The following is a 19,503-nucleotide window of genomic DNA, read 5'->3' on the forward strand; positions in this document are numbered from 1 at the left end:
CATCTGCCAACTCTCTGCCGGATACATCTTTATTATCAAGCTTTAAAGCCCGCGGGGCAGCCTGTGGTTGCTCACGCCTCAGTAAGAAATTCAACCTTGACCACAACAGATCGTGGCGACCATTTTTAATTTCAAGAAATGTCGCAAAGTATTCCGCACGAGCGAGACGTAGCTTTTTTGTTAATCTATTTCTGCATTTCTTAAAAATGCTTAGGTCATCTGTTGAACGTGTGTTTAAAAAGATTTTGTACAGTTTGTCTTTCGTTTTAATTTCTTGGCGCAACTCAGAAGGCTTGCGAGTTTTACGCTTTATTGCACGCACTTTTAGTGGGAAAGAGGAATGGTAGAGCCGTTTCAATACTTGGAGGAACTCATCGTAAGCCTCATTTGCGTCACTGGTAACGTCAATACTATCCCACTCAACTTGTTCCAGTGAGCTGTGAAATGAATTGAGGGTAGCATTGGTTATACTTTGGTACTTCGCTTTCTCCTGCCGGTACTTTACCAGTCTAGTCTTATTTAAGCATGCAAACACTGGAAGGTGGTCACTGATCGCACATGATATTACTCCCGACTCAACTATCGGTTGGGAAGTGTTCGTAATCAGCAGATCAAGAAGTGACTCACTTTCTTGTGTTACCCTTGTTGGATCGTTAATAAGATTAATAAATCCGTTCGAGGCCAAGACTGCGTTAAAGTCTCTAGTAGAGGAGTTATCCTTCAACATATCGATATTAAAATCACCTCCAGCTATTAGAGTGTATTTGTTATCTGTTATAAACGAAAGAAAACAGTCATAAAATTCCAAAAACCTAACCATATTTCCCTTAGGTGGACGATAGCAGACCGAAAACACGAACCTGCCAGTACAGACTGATAGCACTTCAAAATCTTCAGTAATAAGACTGTACGAGTCAAGCTTGTCGCATTCAATGTCATCTGACACCAGTAAAGCCACTCCACCCCCCCGGAGGCCGGAGCGGTTCAAATAATAAGTTTTGTAGTTGGGCATCCTGAAAACGTCGGAATCATCTGTGCTCCAAGTCTCACTGAGCATGATCAAAGAAAGAGCAAATGAAAATTCGCCAAAGAACTCCTCTAAACACATTATCTTGTTTTTTACAGAGCGTGCGTTCAGGTGAATAGCGTTAAGCGTTGTCAGCGCAACACACGAAGCAGTGCGGTTCAAGTCACTCGGCAGATAATACATCTGCTGCATGTCGATTATGTTTCAAGAAGAAACTCGAAAGATACCATGCTGAGTGCTATAGTCGATCCAAATCGCCCTTTCCCTTCACATGAATGGCACTCATTCCCTCACTTCGCCTAACGAAAACCTTTCCATTGACATACCAAGTGAACTTATAGCCTTTTTCTTTGGCACAGACTTTAGTTGCCTGAAGCAGTTCTCTATTTCGGCGTGTTAAATTTTCTTGCATGAAAATGGGCGGGTCGCTATCTTTTAGGTTCTTCTTATTCTTCAACCAGTTTTCTCTTGTAGCTTGCTTTGCAAAACGCACAATGATGCCTGGCGTCTTATCACGTTTAGCGGGAAGTCGATGAACAGTTGCTATCTCCAATTCCATCAAGCGAGGCACTCGAAGTTTATCAGCCACGTTATTTAATATGACTGTTAGATCCTCATCCTGCACTTCTTGTATGCCATGCAGTTCCAAGTTCAGCTGCCTGCTTCGGAATTCAAGATCGTGTATCTCCTTTTCAAACTGAGCTTGTGCTGCCTGATTTAAGTCATCCTTTTTCTCAAGCTCCGATATCCTCTTTTTTAGGTCGATGATATCAGCCTCTTGATGGCCGACCTTTTGCTCAAATTCATCAAACTTCGAAGATATGAAGCTAAGGGACTCCTCCATGCTTTCAATTTTTTCTGCCAGGGGCATCAGCCGTTCCAACTTTTGGTTAATTGAGAAGAGCGCAAGTTTGATATCTGTTTCAGAGCCACTACTCTCTTTACTACATGTGTTGCTGTTTCCTGCACTACCCCATTAATAATGTCTCTGTTGACTAAAGACATGGTTTTTGTTGAGGCCATTAAAGAAATTTTTGCATATCCTCTTCTCTTTCTATGACAAGAGGCTACAAACAGATCGCATATTATTAGATATCCAACAGGCATTCAATTCCCACACTGTTCTCCTGCACAAGTTGACCAGTACCATTTAAACAACAAACGTGTCTCTGTAGTAAGAGAAGCCAAATACTTAAATTCAGTGCATAGCTGAGATCTGTCATGGAACTGCCACATAGGCAGCTCAACATTGACGGCTGGTCAGTTTTTGAACTGCGCAAAAAGGCCCTTTGAACATGCTCCACCAGATGTCAGAGAACGGCTGCATGTGACCAATGCCTGCCCTGTAACAGAATGCGCTTGTGTTGTATGGGACACAAATTCCAATCTATTCACAGCTGGGCAGCACGTTTTGTCTCTGACAACCGATACTTGCTTCAATGCAGTATTACCAAAACTAGTTAGGGACGGCCTCTTCTTTCTTTCAACTCAGTTTTTTACGAGACATTTTACAATTGCACCGTTCTGAATGAGGACCTTTTGCCCACCTAAGCACATATCGTGGCAACGAGATCACCCAAGTAAGATTGAAGAAATATCAGCCTCAGCTTTTTCACATTCCATTTTTGCAAGCACCATCAGTTCATGGACGTGGTAGCTGTATCAGAATTTATCGCAGTGCTGAAGGAGGCTGCCCTTTTCTAAGTCCCCTACTGCCCTGCGAATCATCCCTCCCTGTGTGCCGTGGCAACGCACCCTGGAGCAGTCCTGCTGTCCATCGGAGGCTCCGCACAGGTCCTCGCGGATCTTCTGCAGGGCTGTCTGGGCCTTGGCGCTCAGGGAGTTCTCCCGGAAGTCACTCTGCATCCACACACACACATGAGCTGGCACAGCACAGCCTCCCCTGGCTACAACCACAGGGGACTGCGCTCCGGTCTGGGTGACAACAGAACACACAAGCTGAGGGGGCCTTCAGGCCACACCGAGGGGGACGTTTCACCGGTTGATGCAACAAACATGCGAGGTCAGGATACTCAGCAGCACCCTTCAAGAGTAAACACAGTAAAAGCTGAGGGACCAGACAAAATGTCCCAATTGCCTGACACTCCAACCCTTGGGGCCCTCAAGAAGTGTAGGGCGCCAAAGCGCGCATGCACAGAAGGTAGTGCATACCTGGCATTAATGTCAACGCCAAAACAGTGTGTGCCCCAGCGTTCATAGCTACTCTGTGCCCCATTTTTTTTTAAGGAACCGAGTTGCCCTACAAAAAAGACAGCCACAGGAAAAAGCCAGGGAGACAGAGAGAGCGCAAACTATCAACTGAGTTTATTTGTGTGAAAGTGCCTTATATAGTCAGAATCACAGCAAAAGAACAAGGGGAATGAGAGAGGGGGTACAGCCAATCAACTCCTGGTCAACAACAGGTGCGCAGAAAAGGGTTTTCCTTATTGTACAGTTTTACAGAAGTGTCGCTTACACATTTATCACCGTTTTCTTTTATGTGATAGGCCTCCAAAATCTCCCCCGCTGTTTTGTTTTTACTTCTTCCTAGTATTTTAATCTGCTTAAGCAGAGGCTCGCATCCACTGCAAGCAAGGCAATGAGCAGGCAAGTTTGCTCCTTCTTTATTCCGAATGGATCGGGCATGTTCCCCGGCGCGTTCATTCATGCATCGGCCTGTTTGGCCCACGTGGGCGCCTCCACACTTGAGTGGCATTTCATACACCACTCCAGTGGCACATTTCACATACTTTTCGGCATGCTTTATGTCGCATCCACTGCCTCTAGCTCCTTGGTTCCCGGTTCTCGGGCACAAGGCTGCGAGTTTCCGTGGGGCAGAAAAAACAACAGGGACGCCATGCCTCTTGGCCACTTTTTGTACGTTGTGCGCCACTTTGTGTATATAAGGCACCACCACGATCTTCTTTTTTGGCAGCGGCTCACCCACACTACCTCGATTTCTTCTTTTCATCTTCCTGAGAAGATTCTCGGCCACGGCTGATATGACGTCGCAGGGGAAGCCGGCTGAAAGGAACCTTTCAGTTTGATTATTAAAACTTATATGCATTGCATGCGGGCATGACTTGGTAAGAGCGGATTCCAGGCACGAGCTTGCAATTGCTCTTTTGACTATCTTCGAATGCGCGGAATCAAACGGAAGCAACTCTTTCTTTGCTCGTGGGGCATAGTGCCAGCAGGCGTGTTGCGAGCCGAGGTTCAGGTTAATATCTAAAAATTGCAACGACCCACTAGAAGGAAGTTCATGCGTAAAGGTCAAACCTCGCCCATACTGTCTAAAGGTAGTTAAAATCCTACTCACTGAATCAGTGTGGGTCAAGGTTATTTGTTTGGATAAAACAATCAAAAAATCATCCACATATCTAAAACACTTACATACCCCCAGACTAGTAAACTCGTCATTTAGGGAACGGTCAATGGCAGCTGAAAATATGTTACTAAGAACAGGGGCGACGCAAGAACCGATACAAATTCCTTGTTTCTGAATGTAAAAGTTGTCTTGAAAAGATATGAAGGTGGCTTGCAAATAAAATTCGAGCAATGACATGAAGCTATCAGCTGATACACCAGCCGAGTTTTGGAAGCCTATTAACCCACTTCTTTCAATGCAATCTCGGACAGCAACAAACAAACCTTGATGCGGCAATGGATAAAACAAATCCTCGACATTTACTGAAAAGGCGTAGCCGATATGGTCATTGGAGTTGAAGAAGGTTACAACATCAGTCGAGTTCTTTGTAAAAAGGGGTCTTCAATTTGTAAAGCATTAAGGTGCTTCAGTAAATACTGGCTTATTAAGAACTGCCATGATCCCTTCTCGCTAACAATTGTTCTAAAAGGCATTGACTTCTTGTGCGTTTTTGCAGTGAAGAATACAGGCAGCGCTTTTGTTTTACATGCAGTTATTGAGCTTACGAGCCTGGACAGCTCAAGGTCTCTGCACAAAGCAGCAGCTCTGGTGTTGATCCTTGTAGGGTTTCACCCGGATGAAGTTCTTTGCGATGGCTTGGCCCGCCTTCTGCCCAGATGACTGAATTTTGGTGGGCCCAGTGTCTCCAGCAGGCTCTGACCCACAGCAGAGCAAGACTGCTGGCACCAGCAGACTTGTGGTCCCGAATGACGTGGCATTGCCTGAAGATGTTGTATGTGTTCTTATCAAAGGACCCAAGTACAGTCTTGAGCCTTCAGTCCCAGCCCACGACCTGCTAGCAATCAACCGACGGATTTCGAGCCAGGCTGACCAAGAAGATCAAGAAAGGTGCCTGTTGGAAGGTGCTGAAGCTTTGACCAAAACGGTCAACATGGCGTCTACCAGGCGTGCCAAAGACCCAACCAAAAGGGTGGTCTCGTTTTTTAGGCAAAATAAACTGCGATTGCTTCAGGCAGACAAGAACGGAGGCTTTGTCATACTACGTGATAAAGATTTCAACGAGAAGGCGGGCCAAGCCATCGCAAAGAATTTCGTCCGGGTGAAACCCAGCGCTACAAGGATCAAGACCAGAGCTGCTGCTTTGTGCAGAGACCTTGAGCTGTCCAGGCTCGCAAGCTCAATAACTGCATGTAAAACAAAAGCGCTGCCTGTATTCTTCACTGCAAAAACGCACAAGAAGTCAATGCCTTTTAGAACAATTGTTAGCGAGAAGGGATCATGGCAGTTCTTAATAAGCCAGTATTTACTGAAGCACCTTAATGCTTTACAAATTGAAGACCCCTTTTTACAAAGAACTCGACTGATGTTGTAACCTTCTTCAACTCCAATGACCATATCGGCTACGCCTTTTCAGTAAATGTCGAGGATTTGTTTTATCCATTGCCGCATCAAGGTTTGTTTGTTGCTGTCCGAGATTGCATTGAAAGAAGTGGGTTAATAGGCTTCCAAAACTCGGCTGGTGTATCAGCTGATAGCTTCATGTCATTGCTCGAATTTTATTTGCAAGCCACCTTCATATCTTTTCAAGACAACTTTTACATTCAGAAACAAGGAATTTGTATCGGTTCTTGCGTCGCCCCTGTTCTTAGTAACATATTTTTAGCTGCCATTGACCGTTCCCTAAATGACGAGTTTACTAGTCTGGGGGTATGTAAGTGTTTTAAATATGTGGATGATTTTTTGTTTGTTTTATCCAAACAAATAACCTTGACCCACACTGATTCAGTGAGTAGGATTTTAACTGCCTTTAGACAGTATGGGCGAGGTTTGACCTTTACGCATGAACTTCCTTCTAGTGGGTCGTTGCAATTTTTAGATATTAACCTGAACCTCGGCTCGCAACACGCCTGCTGGCACTATGCCCCACGAGCAAAGAAAGAGTTGCTTCCGTTTGATTCCGCGCATTCGAAGATAGTCAAAAGAGCAATTGCAAGCTCGTGCCTGGAATCCGCTCTTACCAAGTCATGCCCGCATGCAATGCATATAAGTTTTAATAATCAAACTGAAAGGTTCCTTTCAGCCGGCTTCCCCTGCGACGTCATATCAGCCGTGGCTGAGAATCTTCTCAGGAAGATGAAAAGAAGAAATCGAGGTAGTGTGGATGAGCCGCTGCCAAAAAAGAAGATCGTGGTGGTGCCTTATATACACAAAGTGGCGCACAACGTACAAAAAGTGGCCAAGAGGCATGGCGTCCCTGTTGTTTTTTCTGCCCCACGGAAACTCGCAGCCTTGTGCCCGAGAACCGGGAACCAAGGAGCTAGAGGCAGTGGATGCGACATAAAGCATGCCGAAAAGTATGTGAAATGTGCCACTGGAGTGGTGTATGAAATGCCACTCAAGTGTGGAGGCGCCCACGTGGGCCAAACAGGCCGATGCGTGAATGAACGCGCCGGGGAACATGCCCGATCCATTCGGAATAAAGAAGGAGCAAACTTGCCTGCTCATTGCCTTGCTTGCAGTGGATGCGAGCCTCTGCTTAAGCAGATTAAAATACTAGGAAGAAGTAAAAACAAAACAGCGGGGGAGATTTTGGAGGCCTATCACATAAAAGAAAACGGTGATAAATGTGTAAGCGACACTTCTGTAAAACTGTATAGTAAGGAAAACCCTTTTCTGCGCACCTGTTGTTGACCAGGAGTTGATTGGCTGTACCCCCTCTCTCATTCCCCTTGTTCTTTTGCTGTGATTCTGACTATATAAGGCACTTTCACACAAATAAACTCAGTTGATAGTTTGCGCTCTCTCTGTCTCCCTGGCTTTTTCCTGTGGCTGTCTTTTTTACAGCGCAACTCGGTTCCTTCAAAGCAATGCACCAACTTGCCCAACAAGAAGTGCTTCTAAACTCTCTGTGCTCCATCATCATCATCATGGCAAACTGCACAACGCATTCACTGTTTCTGAAGATGCCCCAATTTTCAGATTGCTTCTGTATTTGCAGAGCTGCTAGGAGGATGCAACAGCTGACCTCAGAGAGCGCAGGAAACATATCAATTATTTTGGTCCCAAAAGGAGCCTCGCAAAGAAATGACAGCAGGCGTTCTTATTTATGCGGACGCAAACAAAATGGAAAGCAATTACATCTTCAAAGGTTGGCCGAGATGGCACTGCATGTGGCAAACGGCACAAAAAAAAAAGGTATTCCTTGAAAGTTCCATTTGTTTTGGTTAACCTACGAGTAGTCGCAGCGCTGGTGAAATTTTAAACCGGATATATGAAACACGTGACTCATTGAGCAGACCCCCCTTGTGAAGGACTAGAGGAGGAGGAGGCTCCCTGGACTCCTTGAGTGCACTCCTCCCCTGCGTCCATCTCGAATGGGCCTCCCCATTTGCATATTTTTTTATTCCTTCACAGCCCATGAGCACACTGATATTCTCCAGAATAGATGGCTTGTTTAATAAAGTCAAAATTAACAAGCTGGTTTCATTTACTGCTGGCTACTGGATGCCGTGGCCCAGCGTGAACAAGTGCTGTTCTCACAGGTTGTGCACGAGGAAGACAGGAGGTCCTGCTGCTGATGCCACCCTTCTCTGACCAAAAGCACTTTTAGGTTAGTTCCCCCCATGACTGGCATTCCTTCGTAATTTCACAACATAGGATTTTATTTCTTGCAAATGAATCTCGATATGTCGAAAAGCGAAATAAAACCCTCCATTTTTTATGTTCCGTCTACGAAAAGGTTTCATATTAAATATGCACACTAGTTTGCATAAGTACTGGGCATAGCTTCATCGCACAGAACATAGCTTTGTGAACAAGCTGGCACAAAAATTTTACACGCTTTCTATTTAATCACTGCTGCCCCGGGAATTACTTAATTGACGAGGGTGTTAATTATTCCAGCTGAAAATAAAATGTAGTACTGAAACTAGCATAAAACACAGCTGGCAAAGTAGATCCTGCCTGGTGGAACCATGCTGCTGTTTCACCTCACCTCCCACCACACTGTGGAGCAAAGCCCTTTCGAAGGTGGCGCTGAATTCATGTCAATCAATGCTTTCCTTCTGGCACCATGTTTGACCCAAAAATTGGAAGGGCTGAAAAGTTTTTGTCGAGTAAATATTTGTGAACCTAGTGGACAACTGTTGCCATCTGGCATAGAAACTAAACAGCCTAGCATGTGGCACCATCCTTTACTGAAAACAAACATCCCTCATTTTCCACATTGGTGCTTTCACCACTGGACGGCAAATCGGCTTCTTTGTAATCAAATGGGTTTCAGGGGAGCTGTAAGGCCGCCACTCATTTCCAGCTACAACGACTGTGCAGGGCGCTGCCCCCGCGGAAGGGTCTGTCCATTGTGAACAAAAGCCCCTCCAAGCACGGTGCAGATGGGGAGTTGGTCTTTTGATGCACTGCTATCTTCAGGGTGTCTCTATCAGTGTGTGGGGGAAAACAGGAACCCTTTCCTAGCTGGTTTGCCGAGCCAACAAAGAGAGCCCAGGAAAGGACGATTAGAGCATTTTTTTTTTTGTAGAAAGTGCAAATGTAAGCACGAAAAAGATTACGAAAAAAGAAAATCAGAAGGAGACCCTCTCGCTAAATGTACCCCCGACTATAAGAACACCAACATCGTGTTCCGCCATAGTGATAAGATGACGCGAGAAGTTATTGAAGCTTTTCTTATACGTGAGAAGGGCGCAATGTGCATTAGTTGCCCATCGGTCGCCCTTTCCGAAGGGGAGATTGGGTATCTGGCGTCACATGTGGCATGAGTTGCCTATGGTGGCGATTAATCTGTCTTAACTCTGTCTATATATTTGTGTGTTTTTTTCAATAAACCCAGTTGTTAGTCAGCGCCTGTTTGTTTTACCCCTCAGTTTCCATGTCCCGTCTTTGTTGCGCTGTTTCAAAAATGAATACGTACGAACTTGCCCAAATTTCTGCTTTACTCACGATTACAGCGTTTTTTTTTGGCAATGCGGGGAACAAGATCCATTCCTCACTCTTATCTCATCTGATCACCCTTGTCCGAGCGTTCCGCCGTCTGTGCCGTACCGGCTTCTCTCTCATCTATTGCTTGCACATGACACGCCCTGATGACGGGTGGTACGCATCTGTGCTGAGAACTTGGCTTGCAGCGCAAATGGAGAGGGGGGCGACGGTGTGCTTGGGACGGGTCAGAAGGAGAGCCCCGACCGAAGAGAGAGTGGTGTTGTATTTTGTTTGTGCTCTTAGCGAGACCCTGGGTTTGAGGCTGAGCCCAAACCATGGAGAATTGATGCTTGGGGCAGGCCACTGAAAATGACCGCCCCATTTCTTTGTTTGTTAAGGGCATAAAAACCGAGGCGAACGGATGGAGACCAGCCTGAGCTGGGGCTCCATGCTTAGCATGTGCTACTTAGGCTCTAAGCTGCTTGGTCAATGAGCAAAGGAGCACAAATTTGTTTTCCCCTTTGTAAATTCATTTCTGCTGTAAATATATGCTCTTCTATCCTCATCATCTAGAAACACACCTCCTGGTCTTCTTCCACGCCGAATTCACCAGAGGAAGGGTTTGGAAACCTTCCTGTGAAGAATCGAACAACTTTACTGGAGCTTCCGAAAAAACAAACAAATTTTCTGGTCCCTTCAAATCCCTCTGGTCCTTCTGGTCCCTCCATGGAATTTTTACCACGAGTTGATGCAATTCCCCCCCCCCCCCCCCCCCCCCCACAGAAAATGTCCCAAAGCAGATGTAGCAGAGAATTTGCACCCCCTCATGAGGCTTAGCGGTCCCACACCCCGTAAGCAGAGCAAGCATGAATGCACTCACCATTTCCTTGGCAAAGAACACGTACACCTGTGCAAAGGAAAGAGAAGTGCCCCAATAAGAAACAATGCACGTGCATACTCCATCTTTCAAGAGCACAGCCTGACTACTAACGTATCTCTCCAATTGGCCACCTTCCATAAAAACTTCTTTCTGGGTGCACTCTGAACCTAAGAAAATAGCAGCACTATTTTCTGAGCAACTGCCCTCTCCAAAAGATGTAGCCACGCAGAACAAGAGACTGCTAAAGGGAAAAATACCTTACACTAGCAGACTGGGTTTGTTGTTCTGCCAAATGGAATGTACAATGAAGAAGCGCTGTTGGCAATCAATAGGAATTTCATTCCTGTCAAAAAAAAAGTGCCAAAGTTAGAGTAAAGACCAAGTTCATCAACTTTTCTAAGGATTATTAAATCTTGGCTCACTTGCCACGGATATGCTGATTAGCAGGGGCCTAAATGCTTTTGTTGTAGCCAAGACCCACAAGCCAGGAATCCCTTTCCGTACTATTGTTAGCGATCATGCTCGTCAGCACAGATGACATGGAATTTGGGTTCTCTGTTGATGTACAAGACCTGTTTTACTCGGTCCCTCAAGATCAGCTTGTGTTGGCCTGAAAAAATGCGTTGAAGCTACTGGCAACGTGTCTTTTCAGAATTCATCAGGATTGTCAGTAGATAATTTCGTCTCTTTGATGCAATTTTACCTGAGAACCACTTTTATCACCTTTGCATTTTTTGCAGCACACTAGCATCTGCATTGGCCCCTGCATGTTTCCAATTCTATGTGATTTTTTTTTAGTGAAAGTAGATCAACGTTTAGATAGGCATCTTAATGGGGGCATAGTTTCAAAGGTTTTTAGATATGTTGACAATTTTCTAGTGCTTTTAAAAAAGCAGAACACTCTCACCTACCCCTCTACAGCGGGTGAAGTTTTAGTCGCCTTTAACAGACATGAACGCGAGCTGAACTTTACACATGAACCACCTGACGCAGGTGTTTTACACTTTTTAGACTTAAAGCTAACCTTCTCTCTGAGAGACACACTTGCTAGAGCTATTACCCTCCAGTGGGTAGTGGGTGAGAGAACAAACGCAGGCTAACAACATCCTAGTCAAAATCAAAAGGAAGAAATGGGGCTTGGGCAGGGCACGTAATGCGAAGGTCCTTAAGGGTAACGGAGTGGATACCAAGAGAAAGCAAACGCAGCAAGCTGCAGCGGAAAGTTAGGTGGGCCTACTGTCAAAAGGAAAAAAAATATTTACACAGGCCCCACTATGTCTCTTCTCGTATTGATCATAGCTTTAAGATTTTGGAATACCGTACCAGAACTAAGATGTATGCAAATTCATTTTTTGTGCGTTCTATAAGTGAATGGAATTGCCTTTCATGTCAACAAGTGTGCTGTATGAATGAAGATGTGTTTTTTTCATCACTGTAACCCCCCTGCTGTAGCACCTTCAGCCTAAGCGGGGTATAAACTGAATAAAAAATTCACTTCATCTGTAATGCTTCATCAGATGAACATCATCACCATCAGCCTGGCTGCGCCCACTGCAGGGCCTCTCCCATCCCTCTCCAACTAACCCTGTCCTTCGCATCCCTGCAAACTTCTCATCCGCCCACCTCACTTTCTGCCGCCCACTGCTACGCTTGCCTTCTCTTGGAATCCACTCCGTTGCCCTTAATAAGAAGGACCAGCGGTTATCTTGCCTTCGCATTACATGCCCTGCCCAAGCCCACTTCTTCCTCTTGATTTCAACTAGGATATCCTTAACCCTGCGTTTGTTCTCTCACCCACTACGCCCGCTTCCGATCTCTTAACGTTACACCCATCATTTTCCTTTCCATAGCTTGCTGCGTTGTCCTTAGCCTAAGCTGAACCCTCTTTGTTAGCCTCCACGTTTCTGCCCCATAGGTGAGTACTGGTAAGATACAGCTGTTGTAGACTTTTCTCTTGATGGCACACTGCCATTCATGATCCGAGAGAACCTGCCAAATGTGCCCCACCCCACTGTTACCGTATTACATTCCACTCCCAGCTCTTTACCAACTGCAAAGTGCTGTCCCTTTCCAATACGGTTGAACATCACTTTGATTTTCATTACATTAACTATAATACGTGGGCGGGGGGCAGCGATGGTGCATGGCATAAAGGTACAGCATCCGCCTCGTGTGCAAAAGGATTGGGGCTCAAATCCCGATAGCATGCAGTTGCCCATAGGTCTAGAAAAAAAAACTCTGCGTGTTGATGGAATGGCGCAACCAGGCCTGGTGTACGACCTGATCTCGGTGACCAGAAACGACCATGCACTCTCTCACCAGAGCAGGATCTGGCCACCCTGGTGTAGTACTTGGCCGCAACCAACGTTTCTAGATAAAGACAGTTGGAAAACTCTCTCCGGGTATGCAGCCCCTTTCTGTCGCCGATTTCATCTCAAAGAGATGCGAGCGCCATCTCTTGGGTGGTGGGAGTACCACGTTTGTCTTCCATGGCCTCTGTGACCAGCCCAAGCATTGGTACTTTAACACTGCGCTTGATCTCAGCGGCCACGATCTCTCTTCACCGCCGCGGCGCCCATCGACTGCGCTTGGTCACTGTTTGCTGCGCGAATGATTAACGTTAGTTCGCGCCTCACATCGTCTGCGCCGGGGGCGGCTGCTTCTCGCCGCGCTCATCCACGAATTGCGAAGTCCGCGTGCGCTCCACGTCTGGGGTACGTGAGGGCAGGATGCTCGAGGTTGAGCTTTTGGCTGTAAATATAAGAAAAAGCTGGAAACCCTTCTTTCTGCGGTTTAGAGAAACATGACGTACCGCTTGCCTCCTCGTAGTTTATGTTGATAATATTCCTCGGGTGGGTAATATACCTTAAATACGTTGTTTTTTTAACAGACGCGAGCCATCTCCTTCCGATGCTCCTCAAGCTGGGAGTAGCAGACGACGTTCTCATCCTAAAGCGATCGCGTGGGGCTGCTCTGCTCCCTGGCTCGCCGGCGCAGTTTCCAAACTGTCTTTATCTAGAAACGTTGGCCACAACCTCCAGCATGAACAAACCAGTTAACCGTCGGCCCCCAGTGGCTGCGGAGCAACTGACTAAGGAGGACGTGGGAGGGTGCCGAGAATCATCGGCTCCGGACAGGCCACCATTGGAATCCGAACCTGGCAACGTTTAAAGAAAGAACTTTATCCAGTGAGACTAGCCTAGCAGTGCTGTTGGAGGAACTAGCAGGTATTACATGGGATGTCACAGGGCCTAGTGAGGTTAGGAGGGCAGATGAGGCATATACAGTACTAAAGGGAAGGCACGTACTGTGCTATCGTGGATTAGCAGACATAAGAACAGGTGTGGGATTCCTCATCAATCAGGAGATAGCTTCAATAAAACATGGTGCTGGGCTAAATGGTAATTCATACTTGGTAGGAAGACAGCGCAAAAAAACAACAACCGCAGGGGAGGACAAGACACAAAAGAACGCTCAAAAGACGCTAAAAAAAAAGACGCTCAAAAAAAAAAAAAGAACGCACAAAAGACACAAAAGAACGCTAAGAATGCTATAAGAACACGTTCTTTTGTGTCTTGTCCTCCCCTGTGGTTGTCGTTTTTTTGTGCTGTCTTCCTACCAAGGAGATAGCTGGCAACATAGAGGAGTTTTACAGTATTAACGAGAGGGTGGCAGCTATCGTAATTAGCCCTAATAAGCGGTACAAGCTGAAGGTGGTGCAGGCATCTAACTATGAAGACCAGATAGTAGAAAGCTTCTGTGAGGACGTGGAGTCATCAATGAGCAAAGTAAAGTCACAGTACCCTGTGCTGATGGGCGACTTCAATGTGAAGGTAGGCAATCAAGAAGCAGGCAAGAGACTAGGAAGTAGGCATAGGCTTTAGGAATAGCAGGCGGAATGAACAGTAGAGTATGCAGAGAGAAATAATTTACAAATCATTAATACCTTCATCTGAAAACGACAAAAGAGGAGATGGACGTGGAAGGGCCCCAATGGTGAGACTGAAAATGAAAGGGACTTCATACTGTGTGCACGCACCCTGGCATCGAGCAACCACAGAATGGTAAGGTCTCGAATTACCTCCGGAAAAAATTAGTGAAGCAGAAGCCCATTAACAAGTAAGAGGGAACAAAGGATATCGCTGCAGAACAGATTTTCCGTTTGAAGAATGAACGATAATCTCACAGCTATCATTATGGAGTGTGCAGTAGGAGTAGCTCGTAGGATGGTACAACAGGACACCAGCAAGCTACCTCAGGACACGAAAAATCTGATTAAGAAACACTAAAGCATTAAAGCATTTAACCTTACCGACAGAACAGCACTTTATTTATTTATTTACATTTCTGCAGCGCCATGAAGGCATAATTGCAGGGGGGAATACATACAAACATTCATTCGTACAGCATGTGCCAACTTTTTGTACAGGATAGGGCAGAGGATGAAAAAGAGGTTTAAACAGAGCGTTCACATCGGTCAATTGGTCGGGAAAGGACAGGAAGAGGAAAAGCAGGAAAAGAGCAGATGAACGTGGGTTTACATCACAGTTCCGACAACAGTGCTCGGAACTTTTCTTCGGACTGGCATTGAACAATACTATGAGGCAGGTTATTCCATTCATTTATGGCGTGCGGAAAGAAAGAGTGTTTGAACACGTAGTTTCCAGTCGTGGTCGCGCCTTCTGGATACAAAATGAGGGGGCAGCAGATAAGTTTCGGGGTTAATAGCAGTTTTTTTAAAATAAATGCGGTAAAGGAATTCTAATTTTATTCCTAAACGGCGCTCCTCCAAACTCTTGCTTAATACTGTTGCTTCGATAATTAAAAGAATATTTATTGGTAGCAAACGATTCTGAACCCGTTCCACTAACAGAGCTATCAAAGTTAATCAATAAACGCAAGGCAGGCAACTTAAGAAAGTTTAACATGGAAAGAATCAAGCATGCTCTAAAAAACAAAGGTAGTGTAAAGGTGGTGAGGAGGAAACTAGGATTGGAGATTACCTAAGTAATCTGCAATTCGCTGATGACACTGCCTGGCTAAGTCACTCAGGAGATTACCTTCAAAGCATGATTAATGAGTTAAACAGGCAGAGCAGAACAGTGGGGCTAAAAATTAACATGCAGAAGACCAAAGCAATGTTCAGCAGCCTCGCAAGGGAACAGCAGTTCGCAATTGGTGGCGAGCTGCTGGATGTAGTAAGAGAAGATGTCTACTAGGCAAGGAGTGACTGCTGATCCGGATCACGAGAGGGAAATAACTTGAAGAATAAGAATGGTTGAAGAATTGGATAAAACAGCACAACGGAAGACGAGACAAGACAAAGACAAACACCAGCGCTGACTAGCAACCAAATGGTTGATTGCTACAAGCAAGGCAGCATATAAATGAAATGGCACAAGTAAAAAAACAAGAAAAGCATCAGAAAAAAAATACCGCACAACTACATAACCTGACTGAAAAAAAGGCACGTCACTGATTAAGATACGCATGTTCCATAGAACTAAGAACGAAAACCACGCAAAGGACGAACGATACACAGGGAAGAAGTAGACAGGACGAGCGCGGACTTGCAACTTTTTAAGCGAGCCTTCGGTCCATCTTCGAGGTGTGTAAGCGAGGCTTCGCTCCATGTGTACAAGAAGGAACTGAAGTTCCTGAACTCGATTAGATAGAGATTGCTTGTTGCGCATGCGTAGGGTTGGTGATGGAAGGAAGATGTGTTTCAATAAACAGTTGCAAGTCCGCGCTCGTCCTGTCTACTTCTTCCCTGTGTATCGTCCTTTGCGTGGTTTTCGTTCTTAGTTCATGGATTACCAACTAGCCCCCCCATCGTACACTCCTTCAATTCATGTTCCATAGGTAGTAGATTTTATCGATGGGCTGCTGATACAGGTGTTACCTAGGTTTTTAATATGGCAGGCCTCCGAAATTAGCCTCGTGGTCTCATCTTTATAACGGGTGATGATAGAGGTCCGATTGAGATGTGCCTCGCAATGTTTACACTCTGCACAATGCAATGCAAGATGGTGTCTGCGTGACTTATTCTCTATATCTTTTGCGTGTTCATGTAGTCGATCGTAGTTGATCATCCTGCGTTTTGCCGAAACCATGCTTTTTTTTTTTTCAGTTATGACGCTATCTTTCATCCAAGTCCTTTGTTTTGTCAAGGATTCCATCACTGTTTTTGTAGCCGGTTCTCCCTTGAAAAGCCTGTTTCTATGCCGTTTATTGTGATCTGGCCTGTGTCATGGTGCCGTTTATTATCAACTTGGCCGTCTGGGTTGCACAGTATCGCATTTGTTGTCACCATTCAGGCTGACAACGAAAAAAAAATTTATTCCTTGCCATTTGATGGCTTGCCATAAAACGAAGTTTAACAGAGTACACTGTGGCGCCAGTTGGTCATACATAATCTGAACGAGAAAACGTAGCGCTGAAACAGGACACAGAAAGATGAGGACAGGACGGGGCTACATGTAGCCCCGTCCTGTCCTCATCTTTCTGTGTCCTGTTTCAACGCTACGTTTGTTCGTTCAGATTTTGCCACAAAACCACCGTCTGTAAGCTTCAATAAAATCAGTTTGCAGTCCTTGTCATTTTGTGTCTGTGTCCTTGTCTGGTTTGCGCCAACATAAATATTCCAAGACCGAGAAGGAGCGGCTCCCCATCATCTGGGCTATGCCGAAATTCCGCCCCTACCAAGGTGGCCAGCAATCACCTGCCAACTGGAAGGACCTCTCTGGCTCTTAATGGAACCTCCAGGAGTTGGACAAATGTGGATAAGAAGAACACCGATGCAGATCTCAAGGCCCCGTCGACAAGGCAACAGAGGTCTTTTTGGGATTGATAAGCACCAGAGATTTTGGGCAACACCTCGACCTCAAGTGTCCCATACAATGCAAGGCTTCCTCATCCCCAGCAGCATTCAATTCTTCTGTCTGCAGAACAGCTCACCCTCGTCATGAAATTCTTCGCCCCCCCCCCCCCCCCCCCCCCCCAACAAGACCTCCTCGTAGTTCCACACAGTCTACAAGAAGAAATTTTTCAGGCTTAACCAACAACTGGACACCCTATGCCACTTACAAGATACTGGTCATGAATGTCTTCCGATGTCACATGGTACGTCAAAACACGCCTTCAATGATGAAAGAAGCCACTGATCAAGCCACTATTGCAGCCCATAGCACTGCCAACAAAACCCTTTCAACAGACTAGAATGGATCTCCTTAGCCAATATTGGGCCCCACGTGGATCATCGTGCGGTGATTGATTGACCATCGGACCCTGAAGCCCCCGCCATGCAGTACTACAAAACTTTTTGTACAGCAGATCCTGTTGCGCCTGACCTCCCCAGAAGTTCCGATCACAGCAGCATTACCCAAGCCATTCTGAACTAGAGCCATAGAAGCCACAACTACTGCAGATCAACCAACTTATGCAGCATCGCTGATATGCACACCATGGATGTGGAACCTGAACACATCTTCCCTTATGTCATCTTTGTGCAAAACACTGCTGTGCGCAAGACCACACCATCCATCCATGATAGAGAGGCAACCGCCATGCTCGATGCTATGCTCCCAAACTGATGTCATCGATGCCTACCTTCAGTGCCTGGTTCCAGAACCAACACTACACCGACACCACACAAAAAGCAAGCACGTGTGGACGCCCATTCCCCGCACCGCACAGAGTGAGCGAGAGCATCACAGTGGTGCCGCTCCCGCCCAGAAGTGTACCTTATTATGCGCGCTAGTGGAAAGTGTGTTTGCATTCTCAGTGTTTATTTTTGCCCTCACTGCAGAGCATCGAATCATCGATGGTTCAGAGGGGAGTAGCACTGCGAAGCTCTCTAAGGTTGCATGCACATGCTGAAAGTCACCTGCGACTTAGTCAGTTTGTTTTAGGAGCGAGATGCGGCCAGTTTTATCTTAAATAATCGCACACGCACACACACACACAACTGCCTTGGGAGCAATGCAAAGGGGGAAAGCAGCTGGTGAGGATCAGGTAACAGCAGATCTGTTGAAGGATAGAGAGGAGAGATGGTGCTCGAAAAACTAGCCACCCTGTATGCGCAATGCCTTGTGACCTCAAGCGTACCTAGAGCTTGGAAAAACGCTAACATTATCATAATTCATAATAAATCAGACCTCAAGGACTTGAAAAATCACAGAACGACCAGCTTATTGCCTGTTGCCTGCAAGGTATTTACTAAGGTAATCGGAAATAGTATCAGGACAACCTTAGACTTCAATCAACCAAATGATCAGGCAAGCTTTCGTAAAGGATACTCGACAATAGACCACATTCACGCTATCAATCAGGTGATGGAGAAATGTGCAGAATATAACTAACCCCTATATATAACCTTCATTGATTACGAGAAAGCATTTGACTCAGTTGAAACCTCAGCTGTCATGCAGGCATTGCGGAATCAGGGTGTGGAAGAGTGTTATGTGAAAATTTTGGAAGGTATTTATAACAATTGCACAGCTACCATAGTTCTCCATAAAGACAGCAATAAAATTCCAATAAGAAAAGTTGTCACGCAGGGAGACATGATCTCGCCAGCGCTAATCACCTCCTGTTTACAGCAGGTATTGCAGGGATAAGAGTTAATGGAGAATACCTGAGTAATTTGCGATTCGCTGATGACATTGCCTTGCTAAGCCACTAAGGACAAGAACTGCAAAGCATGGTCAATTAGTTAGACAGGCAGAGCAGAACGGTGGGGCTAAAAATTAACATGCAGAAAAGCAAAGTAATGTTCAACAGTCTAGCAAGGAAACAGCAGTTCGCAATGAAGTAGTAAGAGAGTATTGTCACCAATATTACATGCCACACAGTTGCCAGACTGCCAAGCGGTCACAAGCAAGACGGCGAACACTTCTTCTTGCTTCACTTTTGAGCTGGATCATTGCTCCCTCCTCTGCAGCATTGCCTCGATGCGGCCCGCTTTCACAGTGGGGAAAAGGGGTTAGACACGCAAAGTTAAACACAGTTTATCATGACACAGAACCGGCGGCACTCAGCGTCAAGTACAATCAGCAGGATGGTCGTGGTATGGCTTCATACAAACGACGTGCACAACATCCAGATACGGTGGTCTGCGTGATGGGTGGGCTAGCGTTGCCGGCGAAACTTCGTACGTCACGATGCTAATGCGGCGGAGAACACGGTAAGGTCTGAAGTATCGGCGCAGTAATTTTTCAGACAACCCACAGCGACGATCTGGTGCCCAAACCCACACACGGTTGCCTGGCTTGT

The 19,503-nt window shown here is 45.9% G+C and overlaps 1 protein-coding gene across 3 annotated transcripts in view; it reads right to left on the reverse strand.

The window, feature by feature from the left end:
- LOC149345442 (syndetin-like) overlaps nucleotides 1-19,503 on the reverse strand; it is a 206,810-nt gene that overhangs the window by 60,082 nt on the left and 127,225 nt on the right. For all 3 annotated transcript variants that reach the window (XM_089546651.1, XM_089546650.1, XM_089546649.1), the window contains 2 exons: nucleotides 10,231-10,257; nucleotides 2,783-2,887 (listed from right to left, as the gene is read on the reverse strand). In XM_089546651.1, the coding sequence (XP_089402777.1) occupies nucleotides 2,783-2,887; nucleotides 10,231-10,257 (132 nt within the window). The remainder of the gene's footprint in view (nucleotides 1-2,782; nucleotides 2,888-10,230; nucleotides 10,258-19,503) is intronic.

This window comes from Amblyomma mixtum, chromosome 5 (assembly GCF_055824585.1).
Source record: "Amblyomma mixtum isolate Tamu chromosome 5, ASM5582458v1, whole genome shotgun sequence".
NCBI lineage: Eukaryota > Metazoa > Arthropoda > Arachnida > Ixodida > Ixodidae > Amblyomma > Amblyomma mixtum.